The sequence below is a fragment of the Parasteatoda tepidariorum genome, chromosome 5, assembly GCF_043381705.1.
Source record: "Parasteatoda tepidariorum isolate YZ-2023 chromosome 5, CAS_Ptep_4.0, whole genome shotgun sequence".
Classification (NCBI taxonomy): Eukaryota; Metazoa; Arthropoda; class Arachnida; order Araneae; family Theridiidae; genus Parasteatoda; species Parasteatoda tepidariorum.
In genome coordinates this window covers 93,089,366-93,111,525 of record NC_092208.1, presented here as the reverse complement: position 1 = coordinate 93,111,525, position 22,160 = coordinate 93,089,366, and the positions used below count along the sequence as shown (strand labels likewise).

The 22,160-nt window shown below is 29.6% G+C and overlaps 2 protein-coding genes across 7 annotated transcripts in view; one reads left to right on the top strand and one right to left on the bottom strand.

The window, feature by feature from the left end:
• LOC107440814 (uncharacterized) overlaps positions 1-22,160 on the top strand; it is a 651,143-nt gene that overhangs the window by 20,146 nt on the left and 608,837 nt on the right. For all 5 annotated transcript variants that reach the window (XM_071180814.1, XM_016053861.4, XM_016053866.4 and 2 more), the window contains exon 8: positions 7,452-7,578. In XM_071180814.1, the coding sequence (XP_071036915.1) occupies positions 7,452-7,578 (127 nt within the window). The remainder of the gene's footprint in view (positions 1-7,451; positions 7,579-22,160) is intronic.
• LOC107440815 (uncharacterized) overlaps positions 14,954-22,160 on the bottom strand; it is a 15,734-nt gene continuing 8,527 nt past the window's right edge. For both annotated transcript variants that reach the window (XM_016053868.3, XM_071180799.1), the window contains exon 2: positions 14,954-16,451. In XM_016053868.3, coding sequence (XP_015909354.1) covers positions 15,121-16,449 — 1,329 coding nt within the window. In that variant the 5' untranslated portion in view covers positions 16,450-16,451 and the 3' untranslated portion in view covers positions 14,954-15,120. The remainder of the gene's footprint in view (positions 16,452-22,160) is intronic.

Sequence of the window (22,160 nt, the reverse complement as noted above, 5' to 3'; positions counted from 1 at the left end):
CATTCATTCTTTCACCTAGTCTGCAGTTGAAATAAATCTCCTCGAGAGCTCGACTTTAAAATATTTTTACCATATATATATATATATATATTTTATTAATATCTATAATTAAACTGCATAATCTTTGTGTTTGATTTTTCATAATATGAGACATTTCTTGAGATTCAACAAATAAATCTTAAATTATTTAAGATTTTTCTTAAATAGCAATAATAAATAACAAACTCTGAGTATTTCATGTTATAAGATCTGTAACACAAATAGATCGTAGTTAAAGAAAATTTATATTATTAAGTTTTTTATTTTCTACTGAAGAGCAGGGGTCTGTCCAGGATAAATTTACTACCATAAAGCGGTGCCTTCACAAATTCAACTTTAGGAAAAATGCTTTTAAAAAAGCAAGTTTAAAGATTTTCCTGCCCGCCTTTAAAAAATTTTTTTTTTTAAATCCCCGTAAGAAACAATACATCGTGGTTTAATTCCGTATGCATGAATAGGTAGCATGTGATTGGTCAGATATTGTGGTGTGGTAAGCCTAACTGGTCGCTTATGCCATTTTATAGCAAGATTTTTTTTGCAGTTTTTTTAAAAATTAAATGACAAGTTGAAATTCGAACATTATTCTAAATATTCGAACATTGTTCTAAATTTATTCTCACAGACTTATATTATTTTATGAAACATTTTTTCTCTGTGAAACTTTTTTCTATATGACCCAGTGAGATATGTTCTCATAATGAAAATAATTTTAAGTGCAAATACTGTTAAATGCATGTTTTTTTTTTTAAAAAAAACATTAAAGTTGAAATGTAACAATGCACAATGATTTTTATGGATTTTTAAATTTGGATACAATTTTATGCTCAAAATTTTACAATAGCAAAATTATTTTTGAATGTATGGGGAAAAATATATTAACATTTACCAGTCGTAAATAATTTTTATTTATGGTGACTATTTTTGAAAATATCTTCTTTCTTTACCATATTGTGTTGATTTTTTTAATATAATTTTTAATTTTCCCAAATTATGTTTAAATTTTCGCAAAATTGGTACCTCTCATAAAAACTTAGACAGACCCATGAGGGTTGGAACAGTTCATATTTTCAAATTGTTCAGCAGACCATTATATGCCAAAAATACCCTACAATTTTCATTCAGGCAATAAAATGTGTCTGTATATTGTGTTGTTATATAGTGGATATTCAAAAACTTATATGGTATCTATTTGTAAGCAATACTAAGGAGCTGTTTGCTGTAAAAATTTGACACAAATCACTATATTGCCTGATTTCCTGCAATTGTATATAATCATTTAATAATGTAATTTCTGTTGGCTCTTTTTAATACAAATTCCAATAAAGCATATCAAAATAGGAATTAAAGAGATGTTTTCTTCAGAGATTCCAACATTTGTTGTAACTTGTTAAAAATATTCAACAATAAATAAAACTAATCTTGAAAACTGTTTAATTTTATTGGTTGTCTTCTATTTTTTTTATCCACAACTATAGCTATTAACAATATTCTTGTATGGGCAATTAAGTTTGTTTTTGTGAAATCTATCATTGTTAAAAAATAAAAGCTTTGAATTAAAAATAAATTTTAAATATAGGAGTTTATCGGAACTTTATTAGTAATTGGTAGTTGTTCCAGTTATACAGTATTTTAATTATCTATGTTTTATGTTGTGTTATAAAATGAGCTCACTGTTCCACCTCCTGTCCGCTTCCCTCATCGAGTGGTTGCTTCTCATCCATTGAAGAGGGGGGGGGAATGGTTTATGTCCATTTTTTACGAAAATTACGATTGGATTGCCACCTGTTGTGTTTTGAGGATGGCTAAATTTTGGGGTATCAATAACATGGAAAATCAGTGCATCCATCTTCTCATTTTATTCAGTGAAAGTGGGTCGAGTTGTGAAAAAACTGTTCCTGTCCGTGCACAAATTCGTTACCCCCCCCTCCACAGAATCGGCTTTAACGGGAAAAAAAATAATTACTTTTTCTCTCTTGATCTTCTTTAAAGTTTCTTTTTCTTAAAAGTTGATGAAAAAAAAAAGATCTGTTTGCTTAGAAAATAGATCTGTTTGCTTAGAATATAGAATTGTTATAATTTTATGCAAGCACATCTAATTAATATTTTTTTTGTAAAGAAATCAAAAGATAATTGGATTTTAAAAATAATAAAATGCATTTGAGAAAAAAATAACTTATGATTACAGGATATGCAATACAAGAAACAGTAATAAATGAAAAGCAATTTTACTTGTTAACAATATATAATGATAACCCTTTATCATATAACAGTTCGCAATGGAATCAGTTTTTAAATTTTTAAAAATTTCAATATAGTTATGAAGATTTGTTTCTGGAAACATCTAACTTCTCTTTTATTTTTTCATTTTTTTGTTATTATTTTTTACATCAAATTAAGCGCAAGCTTATAAAAGAAAAATTATAAGAGAAATTTTTTCTCCATGATAATGATTAAAAAATTATTAAAAAAAACTGTAAATTAACTTTCAAGTGTTATCAACTTTTAAGTGTTAAAATGTAATTTAACACTTAAAATTGCAATAACTTTCAAACAAATTGGAATTTTGAAAAAAAAAAAAGGAGACTGTTGAATTTATAAACAAATATGGCCCTTTTAGTATGCAAATATTTAACACTGTAGTTGTATTCCTGCGGCCTGTAGAACGACCCGTAGGGTATTTTTTTAAACAAGTTGAAAAATTAATAATTTTCGAATGAATAATTAAATGTTTCCTTTTATTTTATGCCATTGTACTCCTGTTTATTTTTCTACACGTATTAGTAATTTTGAGTTTTATTAACAAAATGCAACATTGTGGTAAACACGCAAATCAGCTCTGGACTTTACTATTTTTTTTTTCAATACAGAGAGAAAATATTAGTTGTAAATAAGCGTTTCTGGACTTTACTATTTTTTTTTCAATACAGAGAGAAAATATCAGTTGTAAATAAGCGTTTCCTCTAAACTGTTAATGAATAATTTGTTATGCTTAGAAAATATAAACAATTCTATTTTTTATAATGAGGAATGCTGAAGTTATATACTGGGTATCTGCGCACCTGAAAAGTCATGAATTTTGTTATTGAACAAAATTTGTCATGATTTTAACTATTTTTTAAAAGAAATCATGGAAAGTCATGGATTTAGTTCGCTGAAAAATTTTATTTTTAAAACGGAATTTTTTGGTGTTCCGAATATCTGAATCTGTAACAAAATCCCCACTCACAGTCATCTTTTATTACAATATAAAATGTTTTTATCAGGCTCTTTAAAAATTATGGTGCTCTTTCAAAAAAATGAAGGAAAAACCTTTCTGGAGCAAATTTTTTTTTTAAGCTTCTGTGATTTCAGAATTATTATAATTATTTTTTTATTTTATCAATTTAACATTCTAGCTGAAGCAAGCCAGTCATTGGCGAATTTTTTTTAATTCCGAAATGGGAACAGAAAAATCAGGAGTATTTCTTTTCTTTCGGATGAACAAAAAAAGTATCTTTAGAATAATTCGGCAGAAAAAAATATTTGCTTTTGTATTTTTTCAGCTATTTTATTGCTTCAACTCTTTCTTTACTCTATTTTTTAAATTTAAAATCTATAAACATGAAAATGCAGAGTGTAACAGTTTTGTTTATACCTATCATTTCAATGAATGTCATTATAATGCTTTTTTAAATTTATTGTGTTTTTGTTGGAGAAAATAGTAACTTCGTTAAGTCATGAAAAATTCTTGGAATTAGTCATGGAAAGTCATGAAAATTCATGAATTTGAAAATCTAAAATGTAGCAGATACCCTGTATTTATGAGGGAACATGAAGAATAAACAAGTCTTTTTTTTAATTTTATTTTTTTTAATTATTGCGACTTTAAAAAAAATCGTAGGGGCCGCTGTTGTATTGGGGTGTTTACCCTAACGTTTCATTTTGTTTTACTGCACAAAAACTTTTAAGACTTAGAAATTTGAAATTGCTGAATTATATATGAAAAAGTACAGGGAGTTTTAACATTAAGAAAAATTTAACATTTGATAATTAGTTCGAGAATCATCCATTGTGAAACTCTTAGTAAAAAAATACCACGATGGGTTGATCTGTAGCCTGCTGAAATGCAAGTACGGAGTTTAAATATAAGGGGCTGAAAGAGCCACTTTCATTTGTGAATTAAATATGATTCTTTTTTCAAAATTCCAATTTGTTCTGAAATCACTGCAATTTTAAATACCTTTTCACACTCTTTTGCTTTAAATAAAGATTATTTTTTTATTGTTGAAGAAAATGTAATCTCTTTCTCTAGAGATTTTCCGTTTATAAATTCACACTTTGACTTGATGTAAAAAGTAACAAAATATTGAAGAAATAATAAAGAAGAAAGTTATTAGATGTTGTCAGAATCTGACAATTGGGTACAGTTAATAACAGCCCTTTGAATTCTTATTGAGCCAAGATACCGTGAATGTTGGTCCAGTGAGGGTTATTTTGCTGCTTTATTTAATAAGAGTTTTTCAAATGTCTTTTGAATATAAAAGCAATTGTAAAAGTGTGATTCAAGGCTATAATTATATCATCTTGATCTGCTCGGACATGACAAAAGTGTTGGGCTTTTTGACGTTATGCGCTGTTTTCGGTATTAGCAAAGGTTAAAGATAGACTAACTTAACCTGTTTCAAACTCACAGCAGTTATGAAAATAGCATGCGATGTCTTCGAAAGACAACTGAACTGCCGATCCAATTTTTGGGTTTAATACTACTAATGTTCAACTCCGTAGCCTTGTAATTTTGAACCAATCCAGAAGACAAGGAAACTCCTGTATCGGTACCCCCAGAGGTATTGATTTGTTATGGCAGTGTTTCCCAAACTTTTGACTTTTGTGTACCCTTTCTAATTTTTTCGTAAAGCTGTGTACCACTATTAAAAAAATGAATGCATTTATTACTACTAAAAAATTGCAGAAAACTTAAAAATCACAATTGGTTGTTCACACCACTAATTATATTACATTAACTGTTAACTCTGCAAAAAATAGCCAATCGAAAAATACGTTATCGTAAATTTTCATGGCTAGCTTTGTTTTTAAATAAAAGTTTTTTAAATTTTCGTTTGTTGCAAGATATTTCGCATAAGAACGCGTACCCCCGCTAAACTGTTCCCGTACCCCTGGGGGTACGCGTACCACACTTTGGGAAACACTGTGTTATGGGAACGTGGAGGACATTGAGACTCGAATTCCTCCGTGTAGTCTTTCGAAGCAGTCCTTCCTTACAGGAATTAGAATATTTTATTTGCCATGTAAGTCGTTCTGTTGGTAACATCAATCAGTATAAGTATCGAAGGCTTGGTGCAATTGAATGAATGACAAGTCACGTTTTCAAACAGTTCAGGATAGCGTTTTTAAGCACCTGCTTAGAAACAATATTTAATTACACTTTAATGTAAAAATTTCACTTTTGTTTAGATTTTTGAATGTTTGGAACCAGATAAATATTGGGTAATATCTTATCAAAAAAAATTTTTTTTTAGAAAAATAATAATAATTAAATATATAAATTATTTAATATTGGGTCTTTTTTTAATATCTCAATTAATTTCCTCCAATCAACAATTAGATTCTTTTTTTTTTCTTTTTGATGATTTCTTTTGCGAATTTTATCATTATATCGAATCTTATCATTGTATTTTCTTCAGTTTTCTCTACAAAATACTATGCTGCTAGGCTGTCGAATTTTATCTTAATATTGCAAATGAACTTTTTCTTAAAAGCTTTTTTAAGCGCTAACTATTTTTAAAGCTAACCAGTTTTAGTGATGAATATACTAATGAAAGTGGAAAAAATTTAAAGTATGCAAATTTATTTGTGAAGGAATTAAACCAATTATTTTGAGGTTAGGAATTTTTTCTTCTCTTTTGCTTCAGTTTGCTTTAGTTTTGTTAAGTGTGAAGTCGGCTTAAGCTCATTATTTATTTTGGTACCTCAAATATAATCTTATTATCAGGATTATATCCATAATTTAATTTATTCTAATTTTTTTTTTACCTTATCGACAAAACGGTATTTTTAATTAGAAATTACATAATCAAATATGTCATGATTTCTTTTAAAAGATAACGCCGCTGATGTTGGAAAAAAGATTTTTATTTTATACTACCACAAAAAATACATTAGAAATATTTTTTTACAGATATCATCTATTTATATATTTCTTAAATGCAACCATAAACTCGGTTATTTCTCTGCCCCTATTTGGCCTCTCGGTTTATGCAGTTTGCTCTACATATGTCACTGTGACAGACAAAAATTAAATAGGGTACAAGCTGTTTAAGTTAGTGCTATTTCGAGACCCATTAAGTTAAACAGAATAAAAAACAAATTATTTTTTTTTTAAAAATTGATGAAAGCTCAAACATACCCATTTTTATGTTTTTATTGTGATAACCTATTAAGTTAAACAGAAAAAAAAATCAATAAAAAATTGTTCTTAATCGGATGAGTCTCTATAGATTCGCCATTTTAAATAGTTCGTACCCTATTCTTTGTTACAGCACCATCTGTGAAGCAAACTGCATACATCTAAGGTCAAATAGGGCTATTTTTTCTGAAAAATCCGAATCTGCAATAAAACACTGGAATTCATAATTAATATTTCGTCTCCAGATGGTGGGGTAGAAGATGCGAGTTTGGTACCTCTGAGTACCAAACTCTCTCCCTTTTAATACCATTAAATCTACAGCTGAGAATTTGGGAGGGGGGGATTAATAGAAGGAAGAATTTAATGATTAGATATAATATAATAAATCCCCGCAATAGCCCGTTGTCTGCCAGAGGCGTCCTTCATGGAGGTTAATGTTCTACAATTTCGTGACCAACAGCATAATTATGGCAATGTGCGTCAACAAAGGCTATCCTTACTTCTCAGGCCAGCTGGTACCCATCCATCTGAAGTTTGGTGGACTTCAAGCCAGCTCCGGGAACCGAATCCCAATTCTTCACAATGAAAATTTAATACCTTAACCAGTGAGTCATCGTGGCTTAGTAGTTGCCACGATATCAAATATTTGCCCTGTTTAGATTTTTGAATATTTGGAACCGGATCACAACTCGGTAGTATCTTTTTTTAAAAAAAATATTTTTTAGAAAAGTATTAATAATAATTAAATATATAAATTTTTTAATTTTGGGAAGCTCTGAATCTTTTTTTTTTTAAATATCTCAATTAATTTCCTCCAATCAACAATTAGATTCTTTTTTTTTTTTCATTTTGAAGAATTTTGATTATTTCTTTTTGGGGTGTTTAAAAATTATAACTTAAAAGAGCTATAGAATGTGCAATTTAATGTGTCCAACTAGGGCATATAGAGATGAGAAAAACATGTTCAGAATATTTTTTTTGAGTTGTAATATTTTTTTCTTATATTTAGGAAACCTTAGGAGTCTGTGTTGCTTCATTTGGCCCTTCAAAGGATTTTCCAGCTTTTTTTACTCCAAAAAGTGGGTTTTTCGCTGCTTGCCATGTTTCAAATCCAAAAGAAGCTGCTGAGCTTATTGGTAAGTGTTTAAAAATTACATCTAATTCACTAGAACTTGATTTGTTGTTTCTTACGTAATAACCAATCGCCCATTTCATAAATATTTATTTTCCTAAAAGCTAGTCTTTTAATTTGTACTTTCCTACCTTTTATGATTCCGTATAATCATCGTTCCGTATAATTCATTCTACATCTTACTGTGGATTCCGAGATAAATTGTAACCTAAAATGAAGCGAATTTGAGATAATTACACAGCTTCCTTATCCTATATATTTTTAAAGATTTTCTCCCTCTATCTTTCGAATTGTGAAAAAAAGCAATTAAAATGTTCTCTTAATAACATTCGTTATTTTCTTGAAAGTGAATGGATATTCTTTATGCAAATCGCATAAGAACATTATGCAATTTTCTATACAAATCACATGAGAACATTCTTTATGCAATTCTTTATACAAAGCGTATAAGAATATTCTTTATGCAAACGCAGTCGAACACTCAGTTTTTAATAGGTTTGATCAAGTAATATGTCATAGCCAATCCTCCGTGACATTAATATTTACTTTCAGGAAAGCTATTCTCGTAATTTATACGCTCCGTAACTTTTCGGTTTTATATAATCACCATTTCGTATAATCCATTTCACATCTTACCGCGGATACTGAAATAGGTTGTTACCTAAAGTGGTACAAACATTAAAACATTCCTATACATTTTAAAGATTTTTTCATTCAAGTTTTTGTATCGCGAAAAAAAGCAATTTGAATGTTCACATCATAACATTCTTTATTTTTCTGAAAGTGAATGGAGTTTCTTCATGAAAATCACATAAGAACATTATTCATACAAATCTCATGAGAACATTCTTTATGCAAATCGCTCAAACATTCAGTTTTTAATAGTTTGATTATATACTAGCCCAGTCATAACCCAGCCTCCGTTAGATTAATATTTACTTTCAGAAAAGCCATTCTCTTAATTTATACTCTCCCTAACTTTTACGATTTCGTATAATCACCATTTCCAGTGATCCATTCTACATCTTACCGCGGATTCGCCGAGATAACTTGTAACCTAAAACGGTACAAATTTGAGATTTTATACCATCAGGCTAAGGCAACAATCTGTGCTAAGAACAATGTGCTGCCAAAAGATTGCCTTATTAGCAAAAGTTTCTATAGCAGACAGGGCCTCATTAGTTGCGCTCAAGTGCTTTAATCTCTCAGAGACTAATGATTCTGTTAAGGCTTCTCTCTTCCAATTGCGGAAGAAAGTTCTTTTGGAAATGGAGAACATTTTATTGTTCTTCTTTTTGGTTCATGTAAAGATATTTCTTCCGTTGTTTAAATAATGGGAAGAATCTGCTTTTAGAATTCTCAACCTTGAATAGAACGGACGATCGAAGCATTTAGAATTTAAGCCAATTGGAAACCTTTTTGATTTCATTATCTCACTAATTAATATATACATAGTTTTTTAAAAAAATCTACAGACGATTTCTTGATTTGCAAATTTTATTCAACTTTGAGTTATTTCCTATTTATATTTACTCTCGAGTTTATTTTTTCTTACATTTACTTTTAAGAATTGTACTTTTTAATAATACTAGTAATGAGCAGGGCTAGGATATTGATGACAAATGTATCCTTTTTGAATTTTTGAACGTTATTTTCAAAAAAAAGTATTTAAAAAAATATTATTTTATTATGGATTTTTTTAATCAATTTTTTATAAATTTCGATTGTATTTTTAAAAAATTTTATTAGCAATTTGATTGTGAAATTATCCTTATCGCGTGTTTATTTATATTTTATTTTATTCATAAATTACATATTTATTTTAATTGTTACTTTATTTTCATAAAATTTCTAAATACAGATTACGAGTTATAATTTTTTTTAAAGATTAATGCATAACATGGCGTTGAAAATTTAACTGATATTATTTTTCATTTTAAGTTAAATTTGTGACGATTTTTAGAAGCTATTTTTGTATTTTTTAAGGGTATTTTTTATAAGTTTTTAAACTATCAATATCCAAGACCTGATAATAATTTTTATTTTATTAAAAACTATGTTTTTAAATTGTCAGTTCTCTGAAACCTATAAAATGGATGATTTCAGACTTAAGTTTGAACAGTTGAGTTTGAATATATATATATATACAGTGGAACCTGTAAAAGTGACCACCTGGGTAAAGTGAGCACCTGAGTAAGGTGACCATTTTCTACAAGTTTTATTTAAAGAGTCCTTTTTAAAGAGTCTTCATAAAGTGACCACCCCTATATAGTGGCCATTTGACTAGGTCCCTAGGGTGGTCAATTTAGACAGGTTCCACTGTATATATATATATTATGACTGGTATTATGGCATCTCGCTGGAAATAAGTTTTTATGGCCTACCCCTACCGAATGTAGAAGGAAAAATGGTTGAATATGGCAGTTCTTGGCTATCTGGAGTTGGCATCGAGCCAAAAGATACTGAATTATCCTTATTTTCAAGGGATGAACTTCGAAAAAAAAACATGATCTACTTAATCTGATAACATAAAGCCACCGGCAAAGGTATAAGTAAAGGATAGATACTTGAGAAAATTATTGATTATGATAATTTTTGCCTATAAGGAGTGGATCTCGAGCAATAGTATTATTACGAATGATACTGAATATAACTACCGTAAACCGGGGCGAGTCTACCCATTTTTTCAGTTTGTCAACTTTCAAGTGGCCAAACTTTTGTAAATATTAAAGAAAAAAGGCTTTTAATAGGTGTTTCGGAATCGCTATTTATCCCTCTTTAAAGCTGTGAAATCGATTTTAGAAAATATTAACAGTTACGCTGTTACTGTATATTTTTATAGAACTGCTGACAAATCTCTCGTATGGGGCGAGTCTACCCATTCTACTAAAATGAATGTTAACATTGTAAATAATCAAATTTTACTATTAAATTGTTATTTTAGTTACTATATAGGATATTTATGAAGTAAAATTCATAACTTTATTATATATTCCATTTTTTTATTCATAAAATAACACAAATTGAGTATTTGATCGATTATCACATTTTGATCACAGTTTTGTTTTTATAATCATTAACATTATAAAATAACATTTTTTTCTGATTATTGTTGATAAAAATAAATTAAAATTAATATAAATTTACAATTAAATAATTAATAAATAATAATAATTAAAGATTATTAACAAAATCGAAATTCAAACATTGGGAATCATGAAAAATCCTTTTCCCATTCTTTTGGGAGGTAATAATAATTTATAAATAATAATTTATTTAACTTGCATTAAATAAAAAAAGTTAATTTTGTAATATAAAAATTGAAAAAATAGGTAAAATAAACATATTTTATATTTACATTTATATTTAACCTATAAATTTTCTTATTAATGATAAATTTATCAATGCAGAATTAAAATAATATACTCAAATTCATTTAAAATGACTTAATTTTAATATAAACAAAGTTCTAAATTATATTATTATGCTTTATTAAAACTAAATACGAATGGGTAGACTCGCTCCGCGAATTCTGGCTTTTTGTTTACAACAGCAAAACTTACGGTCTTTTTGTTTTTTTTTCATATAGAATTAATTTAATCTTAGTCTTAGATAAGTTTATCACTTAACCAAAGTGAAAATAGTAATAATGATAATATACTTACGGAGCACCAACTAAAAGTTTGCTGATTTTCAATACAAATCTCTCAAAAGACGTTTGAACAGGTCGGTTAAAAAGACACCAAATAAAGAAAAACGAATCAAACTACTACAGCGCAATCTTTCTTAGAGTCTGAACTAAGTCCTCCGTCGGTAAAAATTTTTTTATTTGCAATTTAAAATAGGGAAAATTAAATAAAACTAAAATGGGTGGACTCGCCCCTGGATGGGTAGACTCGCCCCGGTTTACGGTAGTCTTTATTTTGAAGGGGTGAACTTCTAAGAACATGCTTAGCTTAAACTCATAACATAAAGATTCTGGCAAATGCCAAAAAATAATAATAAAAAATGGTTGTTTGTTCCTAATTGATTGACAAATTGTTTTATCCTAATTGATTGTATCGTTATATGTATTTTAGTTTTGCGCATGATTTCTTAGCGTTGATTGATCATTCACTTTTTTTTTTCATGAACGGGAACTTAAGCTAGTATTGCTTATTTTAAAGTTTATTTATTTTATAAAATTTCGAAACTCTAAGGTCCACATGTCGACTGAAACAATCTTGATTTATGACTACCAACTCTGACAATTTTTCATAGAAATAGTCTTACAACCGTAATGTGTATGCTTTAAACAACTCACCATCTCTACAAACAAAGATTAATTCTATATGTATCGAGAATGTAATTTTTATCATCTATTTAAGTTAATGTCGTGATATACGAGATCGCAAATGATTTTGACCTCATTTCTTCTAATATCTGTTACAGTATTATGCAGCAGTATATTATTTGTTTGATACCAAATAATACTTTTACTGATTTTTTTTCCCTCCAAGGGAATTCTCCGAAAATATTCAGTATATCTTGGAACAATTCCAGATTATCTTGAAATAAAATATTTTTTGGAAAGATTCAGATCATTTTCTTCGAAAACAGTCACCGAATGCATTTTTTATTCGTTAATTAAAGCACTTCCTTCGAAATCGATAGATTTTTCTCGTTAATAATTGCTAATGATTAGTTTTCCCGGAACATAAGGAAGTGTTTTTGTGATTTTTTTAAGATACAATCAAGTTTATTTTTAATACTAGAGAATTAATTAAAAAACTAACTGCTATACGTTTTTTTTAACATTAATGTTTCGCACTTTAATTATTGATTTGAAAATCTGAGCTTTAATTTAATCCCATCGAAACTGTTTTTGTTGACATTGGATATAAAGATGGTTTGGATCATTCAAAAGTGGTCAAAATGAGTCAGGAAGTGTTAAAAATGGTCTAAATCGGCGTTAATCATATTAATATTTTTATTTTTTTTGCAATTAAAAATATTCTTGAAGTAAAAAGTGTAGTTAAAAAATCACTGCATTGACATATTAATGAGATTAATTAATAAAATATGCTTTTGTTATAGGAATGTTAAAAGTGAAAAATTTTGAAAAAATGTTGAAATTGATGCAATTGTAAAATATTAACCAGTTCACTAGATGGCGACCAATATATGACCAGTTCACATATTTAATAGATGGCGCCAGTTAAAACTTAAATTCATCTCGTGAATTTACTTAAAATATAATGAACTGTTGTGCCAGTTTTTCGTGAATAGATAAATTGGTTTCTAAGTCTGAATTTAAAGACAACTACAATTCTTGTTTTTTGCAATCGTTTTTGAAAATGAACAGTAATTGCATAAAATAATCAAAAATAATAAAACGTTTGTGCTGCATCTTGGGTTTATGTTATGTACGAAAACATTTATGCTGTATCTAGAGGTCATATTATGTAATGACATTATTTTAATTAGTGTTACGTTTGATGCTATATTATAACATTTTAATAGATGTTAATTTAGCTTTCCCTCAATTCATTAGATTAGAATTAAATATAATTATTAGTTATTTTTTAATTCAATGCTTAACTAGTCGAAATTGATTTTGACCAGAATTGTTAAAACTAATAGTTAAAAATCCTTTAGGTTAAAACCGATACAATCCTGTAGGAAGTAGCTTCTATAGAATGAAATGGAATTTAGTAAAGTTATTCTTTTGAAATTCATGTTATCTGTTTTTTATTTTTAATTTTTTTGCAGGTTATTGTTTTAAAACAAAACCACTTTTTTGTATTAATGCATGATACTTTTGATTGAAAATAGCATCCGTAAAAAAGAAATAACCTTTAGTATTGTCGTACCTTAGAAACGCGTAATTATTTCAACACATGTTTCATGTTTTTTTTTCTTCTTTAAAACAAAACAGTGGTATATAATTTTTGTATTAATACTTGATGCTATTTTTGGAAAATAACGTCCATACGAACATCCTTTATTGTTATTCCTTATTTAAAAGTAATTGTTTTAACTCAATATTTTTAACGCATAAAATAATTTTACGACTCATTTTTTTTTAACAATTAATAGCTCTGAAAATGAAATAAAGTAATCGAAGAGCTTAATGAAAAAAGTTACGAAGTCATTTTCTAAAAAAGCGTGAATTTATGTTCTTAAAATAACGTGTTTATCAAAGGCATGTATAGAATTTTTCTGTTCTTTTTATTATTAAATAAAAAGGAATTTTTATTATTTAATAAAATTAAAAGATATTTTTTTTCCAAATAGTTTTCTGCTGTTGCAATATTTTTTGAAACTAAAAACTTTTGAACATTCTGAAATCATACTTAGAAATATTTTTTTCTTCAAACTCTTCGAACTTATGTCTATAGTTGGTTGGTTGGTTTCGTATGCCTGTTAAGGCAGAGGGGTGCGATTGTTCTTGTTTTCCAGTGGCGCCATCTATGGTCAAGAACTCGACTNAAAAAAAAAAAAAAAAAAAAAAAAAAAAAGAAGTCGATCTATTTTTAATGCTCGAACACGACAGTAGGGAACCGAGTAAACGATAAAAATAGTGAACTTGTTAAAAACATAAAAAAGGCACAGTCGCCAGAGAAAGAAATGGAAGATGAATTAAAGTAGAAAAAAAAAGTTACCAATGGCTACTGCGGTTTCTCTTATTTTTTTTTAACCCTCTTCTAACAATCCCCTCGACTACCGAAATTATTCTTGTTTTCCCCCCAATCATTTCTTATCTCTTTTTTTTTTTATTGGCAACTGTGAATTTTTTTTCCTTCTGACCTGTTCCATTTTCATCATTCACGCGGTGTCTTCCTGACGAGGAGCGACATGTTCGAGCGTTCATAACGTGCCGACTTTTCATATATAAAGTTCATAATAGGCGATTGCAACACTCGAATACGCCACCTGGGGAGAAGAACTGTTCCATGTCTTTGATCCTTCCCCATTCTTTCTCCTCCTTTTTTCAATTGTATAGGAATGCACTACGAAAATTTTTTTTTTCTTATTATTTTTTGTATTCAATTGCTAAACATATTTTTTAATATTTCCATGACGATTTTTTTAGAACTATGTTTAATGTAGTTTTAAGTTCTATTTAGTTTCCCAACTTAAAAGATTTTAATCTATTTGAAAACGAAGTCAGAAACTAACGTACTTTTTCTTCCATTACTCACTGTCTAGTGGTGGAAGCAAGCGAAGCGTTGCCATACGTAGAAAGTTCTGCTCAGCGCCACCTAGTTCGATCGCCAAGACCTGACATTTAAAACATTCCTAAGTTGTACTAAGTTTTTGAGAGGTTACAAACCTCTTGAAACGTAAATGGTCTTGTGCAAGGTGTACATCTTTGATAGATCAGTAAGAGAACATAATTTTATAAATATACTTTATTTCATTTTTCATTATTATAAAGACAAATAATTTACAATTTAAGATTACTTGAATGAAAACATAGAGTTAGAAGAAGAGTTACCAGCATATCCAAAAAAACAATTTTTTTTGTGCTTTCAAACCGCAGTGAAAGATTTAACGATTTTTTTCATCTAAAATCTACTTTCCTAATACCTTCCGAAAAAATATCATTTATAATTAAATCAATAGTTCTATCGTTGCACAACTTCAAAAGATTCCATAGTGTCTTTTGCCTTTTGCAATGTAGTTCGACCGATGGCTTTAACGATAATTGAGTGTCGTAGTCCAAAGTTTTATTATTGATTTTTTCCATGAGATCCCATGCCGCCCTTTGCCGTTCATAAAGGTCCCTTAAGAGAGACTTTTTCAACCTTAAATCACTGATGGACCATATTTTGATGAAAAGATTTTTTGTTTCGAATGTTTTGCTTTCCCCGACCAGATCTCCAATAGTTGCCATTATTTTGACGTAAACATCTTCTTGAAGATACTCCATCATGGACGTGATGGTGGGTAGGAGATATTTTTGAAATGGCCAACTGAAAAGTAACGATTTCAATATTCTGAAAGAATATTTTAAAAAATACTTCTTTTGCTTTTTACCATTTAGTCGAGACAACATAGAACACATAATATCTGTATGCCCATTGTATTCCAGGTAACAATACTGTGATTCTGCCATAACTGTCTTGTTCATCAAAATATCAAACCAATGGTCCAAGCCTCTGGTTTTCTGTGTATCAGTCAATTTTTCCCAAAAATATAGAAAACTGTGTATCTTACCACGAAAAATTGCTACCGAAATTATATTTTGATTAATGCAGTAACTTTCGGAGTATATACCATCAGCATCTGCTTGATTCATCATTTCAAGCAATTCTTGCAATTTGTAAATGGAGATAAATATATCAGAAATGTATTCCTCTAAACAGAACTCACAAGCTAATAAGTATATGCCTTGAATATCCGATATTCTCAACCCATCGCGTTCTGTCGTTTTAAGCACCTCTTTGATCAATTCGACTTCATCAACGGTCCCTTCGACTGTCCAATATAGGGTTGTATCCAATTCGTTTCCATTTAAACAATTTTGAAAATTTCGTCTACGGACAAAAGCTCCTATCAATTCCAAACCTATAGGCCTAATAACACTATAGATTTCGTGTTTTAAAGAAACAGAAAGGAGGAGACCGTCTACTTTTGCGAATACCCTTTCTTCTAATCTTTGATAACTGAGCTTTTCTTCTGTGGAACGAATTTTTGAACCATGTTTCAGTGAGTGTCGCTGAACATCTTTTTTCAAATCTGGTTCTGTCCAGAGCTTGATTGCAATGGATATGAGCATTAGGCTTAGTAAGGAAGGCGGTTCTCTTAAAGTATACTCAATGAAGCCATCTTTTTTAATGCCAACTGTTTTCCTTTGATCAATGGTCGAGTCATTTCCTTCCCCACTCATGCCTGTAAGAAATTAGAGAACTAAATATAGAAATATCTTTGTATCATATAAATCTTTTTCAATAGATTTTGGTGTACTCATTTGCTATTTTACATATTTTTTAGAAAAAATTCTGTAAAGTGGGCTCTGTCTTTTGCTCGCCCACCTACAAAGATTACTAGGCAATCTTATACGGTTCTCTTTGTTCAATACCAAGTTAGCCCTGTGTCCTAGTATTGGGCATTATAAATAATTTCATAAACTTTAAGGCAGAAATAATTGCTCGATGGTCTCAATCGTTTAACAATGAAAAAAGAAAAATTGTGATTTAGGTTTTTCTGAGTTAGTATCTTTGAAAATATTTAGAATCAGTTAGCAATTTTTGCAGTGATTGTTAGAAGTACAATTAAATCGACATTTTACATAACATAACTAAATTGATGTAAAATTGTCTAACCTTCGTCAGTTGTAACAGGTGAAACGATTGTTTGTATCAGAATAACAGTATCTGTAATTTAAATTAGTTTTAATGAATTACAATTTCAGTTTACTTAAAAATAAATGCTAGTTAGAATATATTGTTTTCTTAAGAATCAGACACCGCTAAATTTGGAAAACTTCTAAGTATGTTTTCATTGTCTTAATCGTTTTTAAAATTAGTTTGAAAATTGTTTACATAAGCTAAAATATATGCTGAGCAAATTATGATAACCTGAAGTTACCATAATTTGAAAGCACCTTACAGCCGGAGATTTACTTTTTTTTAGTGCAGATATTAGTGTCATTTGCATTAGCGTATGGTTTACAAACGTCATATACATTCTAAATAAGATATTCTCACAAACGTATAATTTACTATGTCAGTTTATTTCAATCACAGAATGTCAGCCATTAAAACAGAGTGTCTGCTTTGCAAGAAATTTTAGCATTGCCAACGGAGATTTTGAAATACGCTCCATTCATAGTACCATATAAGAGAAACACATGTAAGTGGTAGGCTTGGCCCAAGAATACGTGTTCTTTGTTCGCCAAGGTGGTAGGTTAATTGAGAAACCCGGTTCTTTCCAAACTGCCTTCGTCACTTTGCACAGCGCCATCAAGGATCATTGCAATCAGTCATGTTGGTAGTTTGAAGAGCCTGATTTTCCAAGTAGCTTACGACATACAATACGATATAGATTATCTATTATTCCGGGAAAAGTTCCATTTGCTAAGCAACTGCGATAATATTGATGAAATGCTTTGATTTTCCATCTTCATGTAAGATTTTTCCCGAGCAATGGAATAAGTTTTCTATCTTATCTCACGACAGAGATGGAAATACTTTCTGCTGCCTGCAATGTCTCATACTTACTGTGGTTTGCATGATTTAAAGGGACAGATTTTTAAATTAATTACTAAAATTTAATATGTAGAGAACTTTGGTAATATCGAGGGCATTTTTTAAAAAAATAGTTGAAATTGAAATAGTGCGGGCAATAGATTTTTTTTCTCAAATGGCAGGCACTGAACATTATTCTTCGCCTTAGAAGATGCCAAAATTGTTACTCGTTTCACGTTACCCAGTGGGCACTTGTGAACCAAAGTCACGGAGGCGAGCAACATTACCCATGCCACACTGCCACAAAACCGTTTATAGGGTGGGTCACATTCACACATCACACACAACAGAGGACAACACATAGAGAGAGAAACATCCATGCCCAGAGCTGGATTCGAACCCGCAGCCATTGGCTTTGCAGTCATGAGCGCTAACCACTCGGTCACCTGCGGGCAATAGATAGGCTGTTGTAAGATTTTTTTTGGTTAAAACTAAGAAAGGTGTTGGGATTGAAAAATGAGCTGGTCACCAAATTGGGTATAGTTTGTCTAAAATAAAATAAAAACTCCTCCAGACATTCGCCTGAACCTGAGACGGTGACTATGGTAACGAGGTATGACTATTTTAAGTAGGGGTGCGGGGTTTAGAGTGAGAAAAAGGGAATCTTTTCGGTCTATTGTGTTAGTCCTAGAGTAAAGCTACCCTCCTTAAAATGCACCATTCTTGTTTCCATAGCACCAGGCGGCCTCAGATTTTGTGGCCGCGAGGAGTTCTTAGTTTAGACAAACTGTAGTTAACTGTGTTTGTAAGTTGATGACTTAGGGCTTCTAAAAATCTAATAAATTGAAAAGTATAATTTGATTTTAACTGTTAATATTTTTTTTATCTAATTAATGACAAATGATGCTAATTGAGCAGCTGTGGCTCAAAGGATAGAGCGTTTGTCTCCCAATGAGGGGACCCAGGTTCGAATCCCAGCTGTATCTGGTTGATACGAATTCAAATCCCGACTCGCACCAATCACAGTGTTGACGTAAAATATCCTCACTAATAGACGAATCTGGAGCTAGAATCCCTTTGCCATCCACCAACCTTACCTTGGTAGGTTTTCGTGGTCTTACTCTCCAAGCAAAGCAAATGCCGGTTTCTATCAAAATATCCTCCACGTAGGCTATTTTGTCCGAATGCTTAATCCAGGAGTTCCCTTATCTTTTGGGTTGGTTTCAAAATTTCTAGGTTGAGGACTTTGATAGTCGTAAACTCAAACATGGATTGATTGCTCAACACCGGTTTTTAAATAAAATATAATAATAAAAGATTTTTTTATATTTATTATCATTTGCTTCAATTATTGAAAAACTTTCAACAACAAATGAAATGACATTTCATAAATAAAACAATCACTATTGACAAAACGATTCGCATTGATCCATAAGTTGGCCTTACAACTTGTTTTGTTTGTTTATATGTTTTTCTTAAAATATTTTTTTCTTTTAAAAATGACGAAAGTTCTTAAAAAAACACAAAACCTTTTTTCGTAATTACACAGAAAAGGCGGAATTTAAGATTAAGGAAATAAAAAGAAGAAATGTATTCTTCAATTGTTTCTTCGAAAGAAAGTTCAGAAATAAAAGAAGTATTTAATATCTCCATCTGCTTTTACTCATCCCTTTATTTTTCTTTTAGTTTTTAAAATCTTCAACGTAACAAAAGATAAATGTGTAGTTGACCTTAAAATAGTGTTTTTTTCTTCTTTATCTTCAGTAAGCCCAAAATTGTTTTTTAAGTGAAAAGTAAAATTATTTAAGTAAAAACGTTCTGAAAATTGAATGCAGTACAAGTTTTTTTTAAATCTCGTATCACAGAAATTCACCGTTATAAAAAGCTGCGAATTTAAATAAACTTTTACTACTTACTTTTTTAATTCATACTAACATTTATTTACCTACATATTAACATTTATTTGCCATTTTACTTCATTAAAAGTGACATTTGTTTAACTATATATTTAATTTAAATTTATTTATCCATTTCACTTTATTTGAATTAACATTTGTTTACCTATTTACTTAATTTAAACTTGCATTTGTCAGCCTAAGTTCTTAGCTTCAATTTGATTTAATTATTTATTTAATTTTAGTTATTATTTATATATTACTACTTAAGGTTCTTTGTGTTAATACCAAACTCGATTATCACTTTTCAATATTGATTGTCGTAAATAATTGAATATTTCTAATCGAAATAATTGAATAATTAATTTTGTCATCAATAATTGAATATTTTTAATTTAATTCGAGATCACCGGTTATAAAGTAATGCTATAATTAATAATACGTAAATAACGTAACAATATAAAATATACGTAACAATATAAAATATACGTAACAATATACAAATATACAATAACGTAACAATATACAATAACGTAGCAATATACGTAAATAATTGAATATTTCTAATCGAAATAATTAATTTTGTCATCAATAATTGAATATTTTTAATTTAATTCGAATTGATCACCGGTTATAAAATAATGCTATAATTAACCGTTATACTAAATCTATTCCAATTCTTAAACTGGTTCCGGTTCCATAAGCTGCATTTTTAAATTTAATGATATAATAAACTGATTTTGTTTCAATTTATTATATTGTTAAAAAAATAATATCCAGAGATTTAAAAAAAAGAAAAAAAACTATATAAAAGTAAAGCGTTAGTTTTGTTACTTATCATGATTTTTAATGTCTTAAAATTTGGCTGTTATAAGAAATAGTTTTGAAATATGTTTAAATTATTGAAAATGTTGGTAAAGATTTGTGATTAGAATGTTTTTTAGAAGTACGAAAAATCGATATTCGATCGAATCGATATTCGAAAAATCGATATAATTTTAATCGATATTTTTCCCGGTTGAACCCTCATTCGAAAATTCATTCCCTTGTCAATCACGTTGAGGAATACGCGAATATTTATATCCTATTTCCATCTCTGATATTTATTTTAAGATATATAACATGATGCATAATATCTTCGATGTTGTTGTTGTTTCTAATGCTATTTGCCACACGGGCAAGCCTGGTTCGTGAAACCGAGCAAATTTAAAGCAGAGTGTGCGTATCTTGTTTTTCAGTGGCGCCATCTATGGCCAAGAATTCGACTTCTGCCACACCATAAGTCGCACCCGTTTATAGGGCGGACCCATTCATGCATCCACATATAGTTATTTTGACCTGAATCAGAGAACGATCGATCTCCAATCCAGTACCCCCAAAGGTATTGATTTGTTATGGGAACATGGAGGACTTTGCGACTCGATAGATTTAACGTGCATCAGTCACTTTACTACACGGGGAGTCTTCGACCGGCGGGGTTCGAACCCACGAACTCTCGGACATGGGATCGGATTTTAAACGAAGCATGCATAGATTAATTTTCTAGTAAAGAAAGACTGTAAAAAAAAGTTTAAAGGATTAGCCCAAAATATCACCATTTTAATTTAATGCATATTCAATCCTACCCCTTGAAAGCTCCGTCCCCCAAATTTGTAAGGTACCATCTTTGCTGGGAAGTAAAGACGGCTAGTGCGCAATCCTTACAACATTGTGCACTGAATTGTGGAGCCTTAAAAGACGCTCTAACGTAATGTTTTTTTTTTTTTAAACTTTATAAGTTATTTGAAGTTTAGAGAAAAATGAGTTCAAGTATATCAAATACTGAAAAAAGTGTTTTTAAAATATCAAAATGCAAACAAATTATGGCAGGATTAAGCAGTGGGGAAGTAATGCTGCCATAATTTGCCTCTTTATGTTAAAACAAGTAATATTAATTTTTTTTTAAAAGTCAGTTTGTACTTAGGTCAACAACAAAAATTTTTATTTTAGTTACTTTTTATTAAATATTTAAAAATTTTTATCTGATACAAAACTAAAATAAATGAATTAAATTTAATTAATTAATTAATATTTGAAAAAAAAAACTGTATTAACATAGAGTGTGAACTAATAGTAGGAATCGAAAAAACTGAACTAATAGTAGGAATTTAAAAAACAAGAGGTGCGTGGTTACCAGTCAACTATAAAAGTATAAATTTGGTGACGTGGTCCTCACGTGATACTATGTAATGTTCTTTATTGAATTTATCTGACACAGAATATCGCGATCGCAACGAACTATAGGGGGCGTTGTTGTATGAGATGCATACCTACGATTTCTATATGAACCGTCATTCAGTTACTCTGGAGACGTCTTTAATGTAGCGTGTAGCATTGCAACGTTCCTTCTTTAATGTGGCTTATTAAATTTAAAAAAGAAAAATGCTTGATCTTCTTTCTTGTACAACCGAAAACAAAATGGTATCTCTTTTTATTAGAGAAGGAATATCCAAAACACATCGGAAAAATATTTGTAC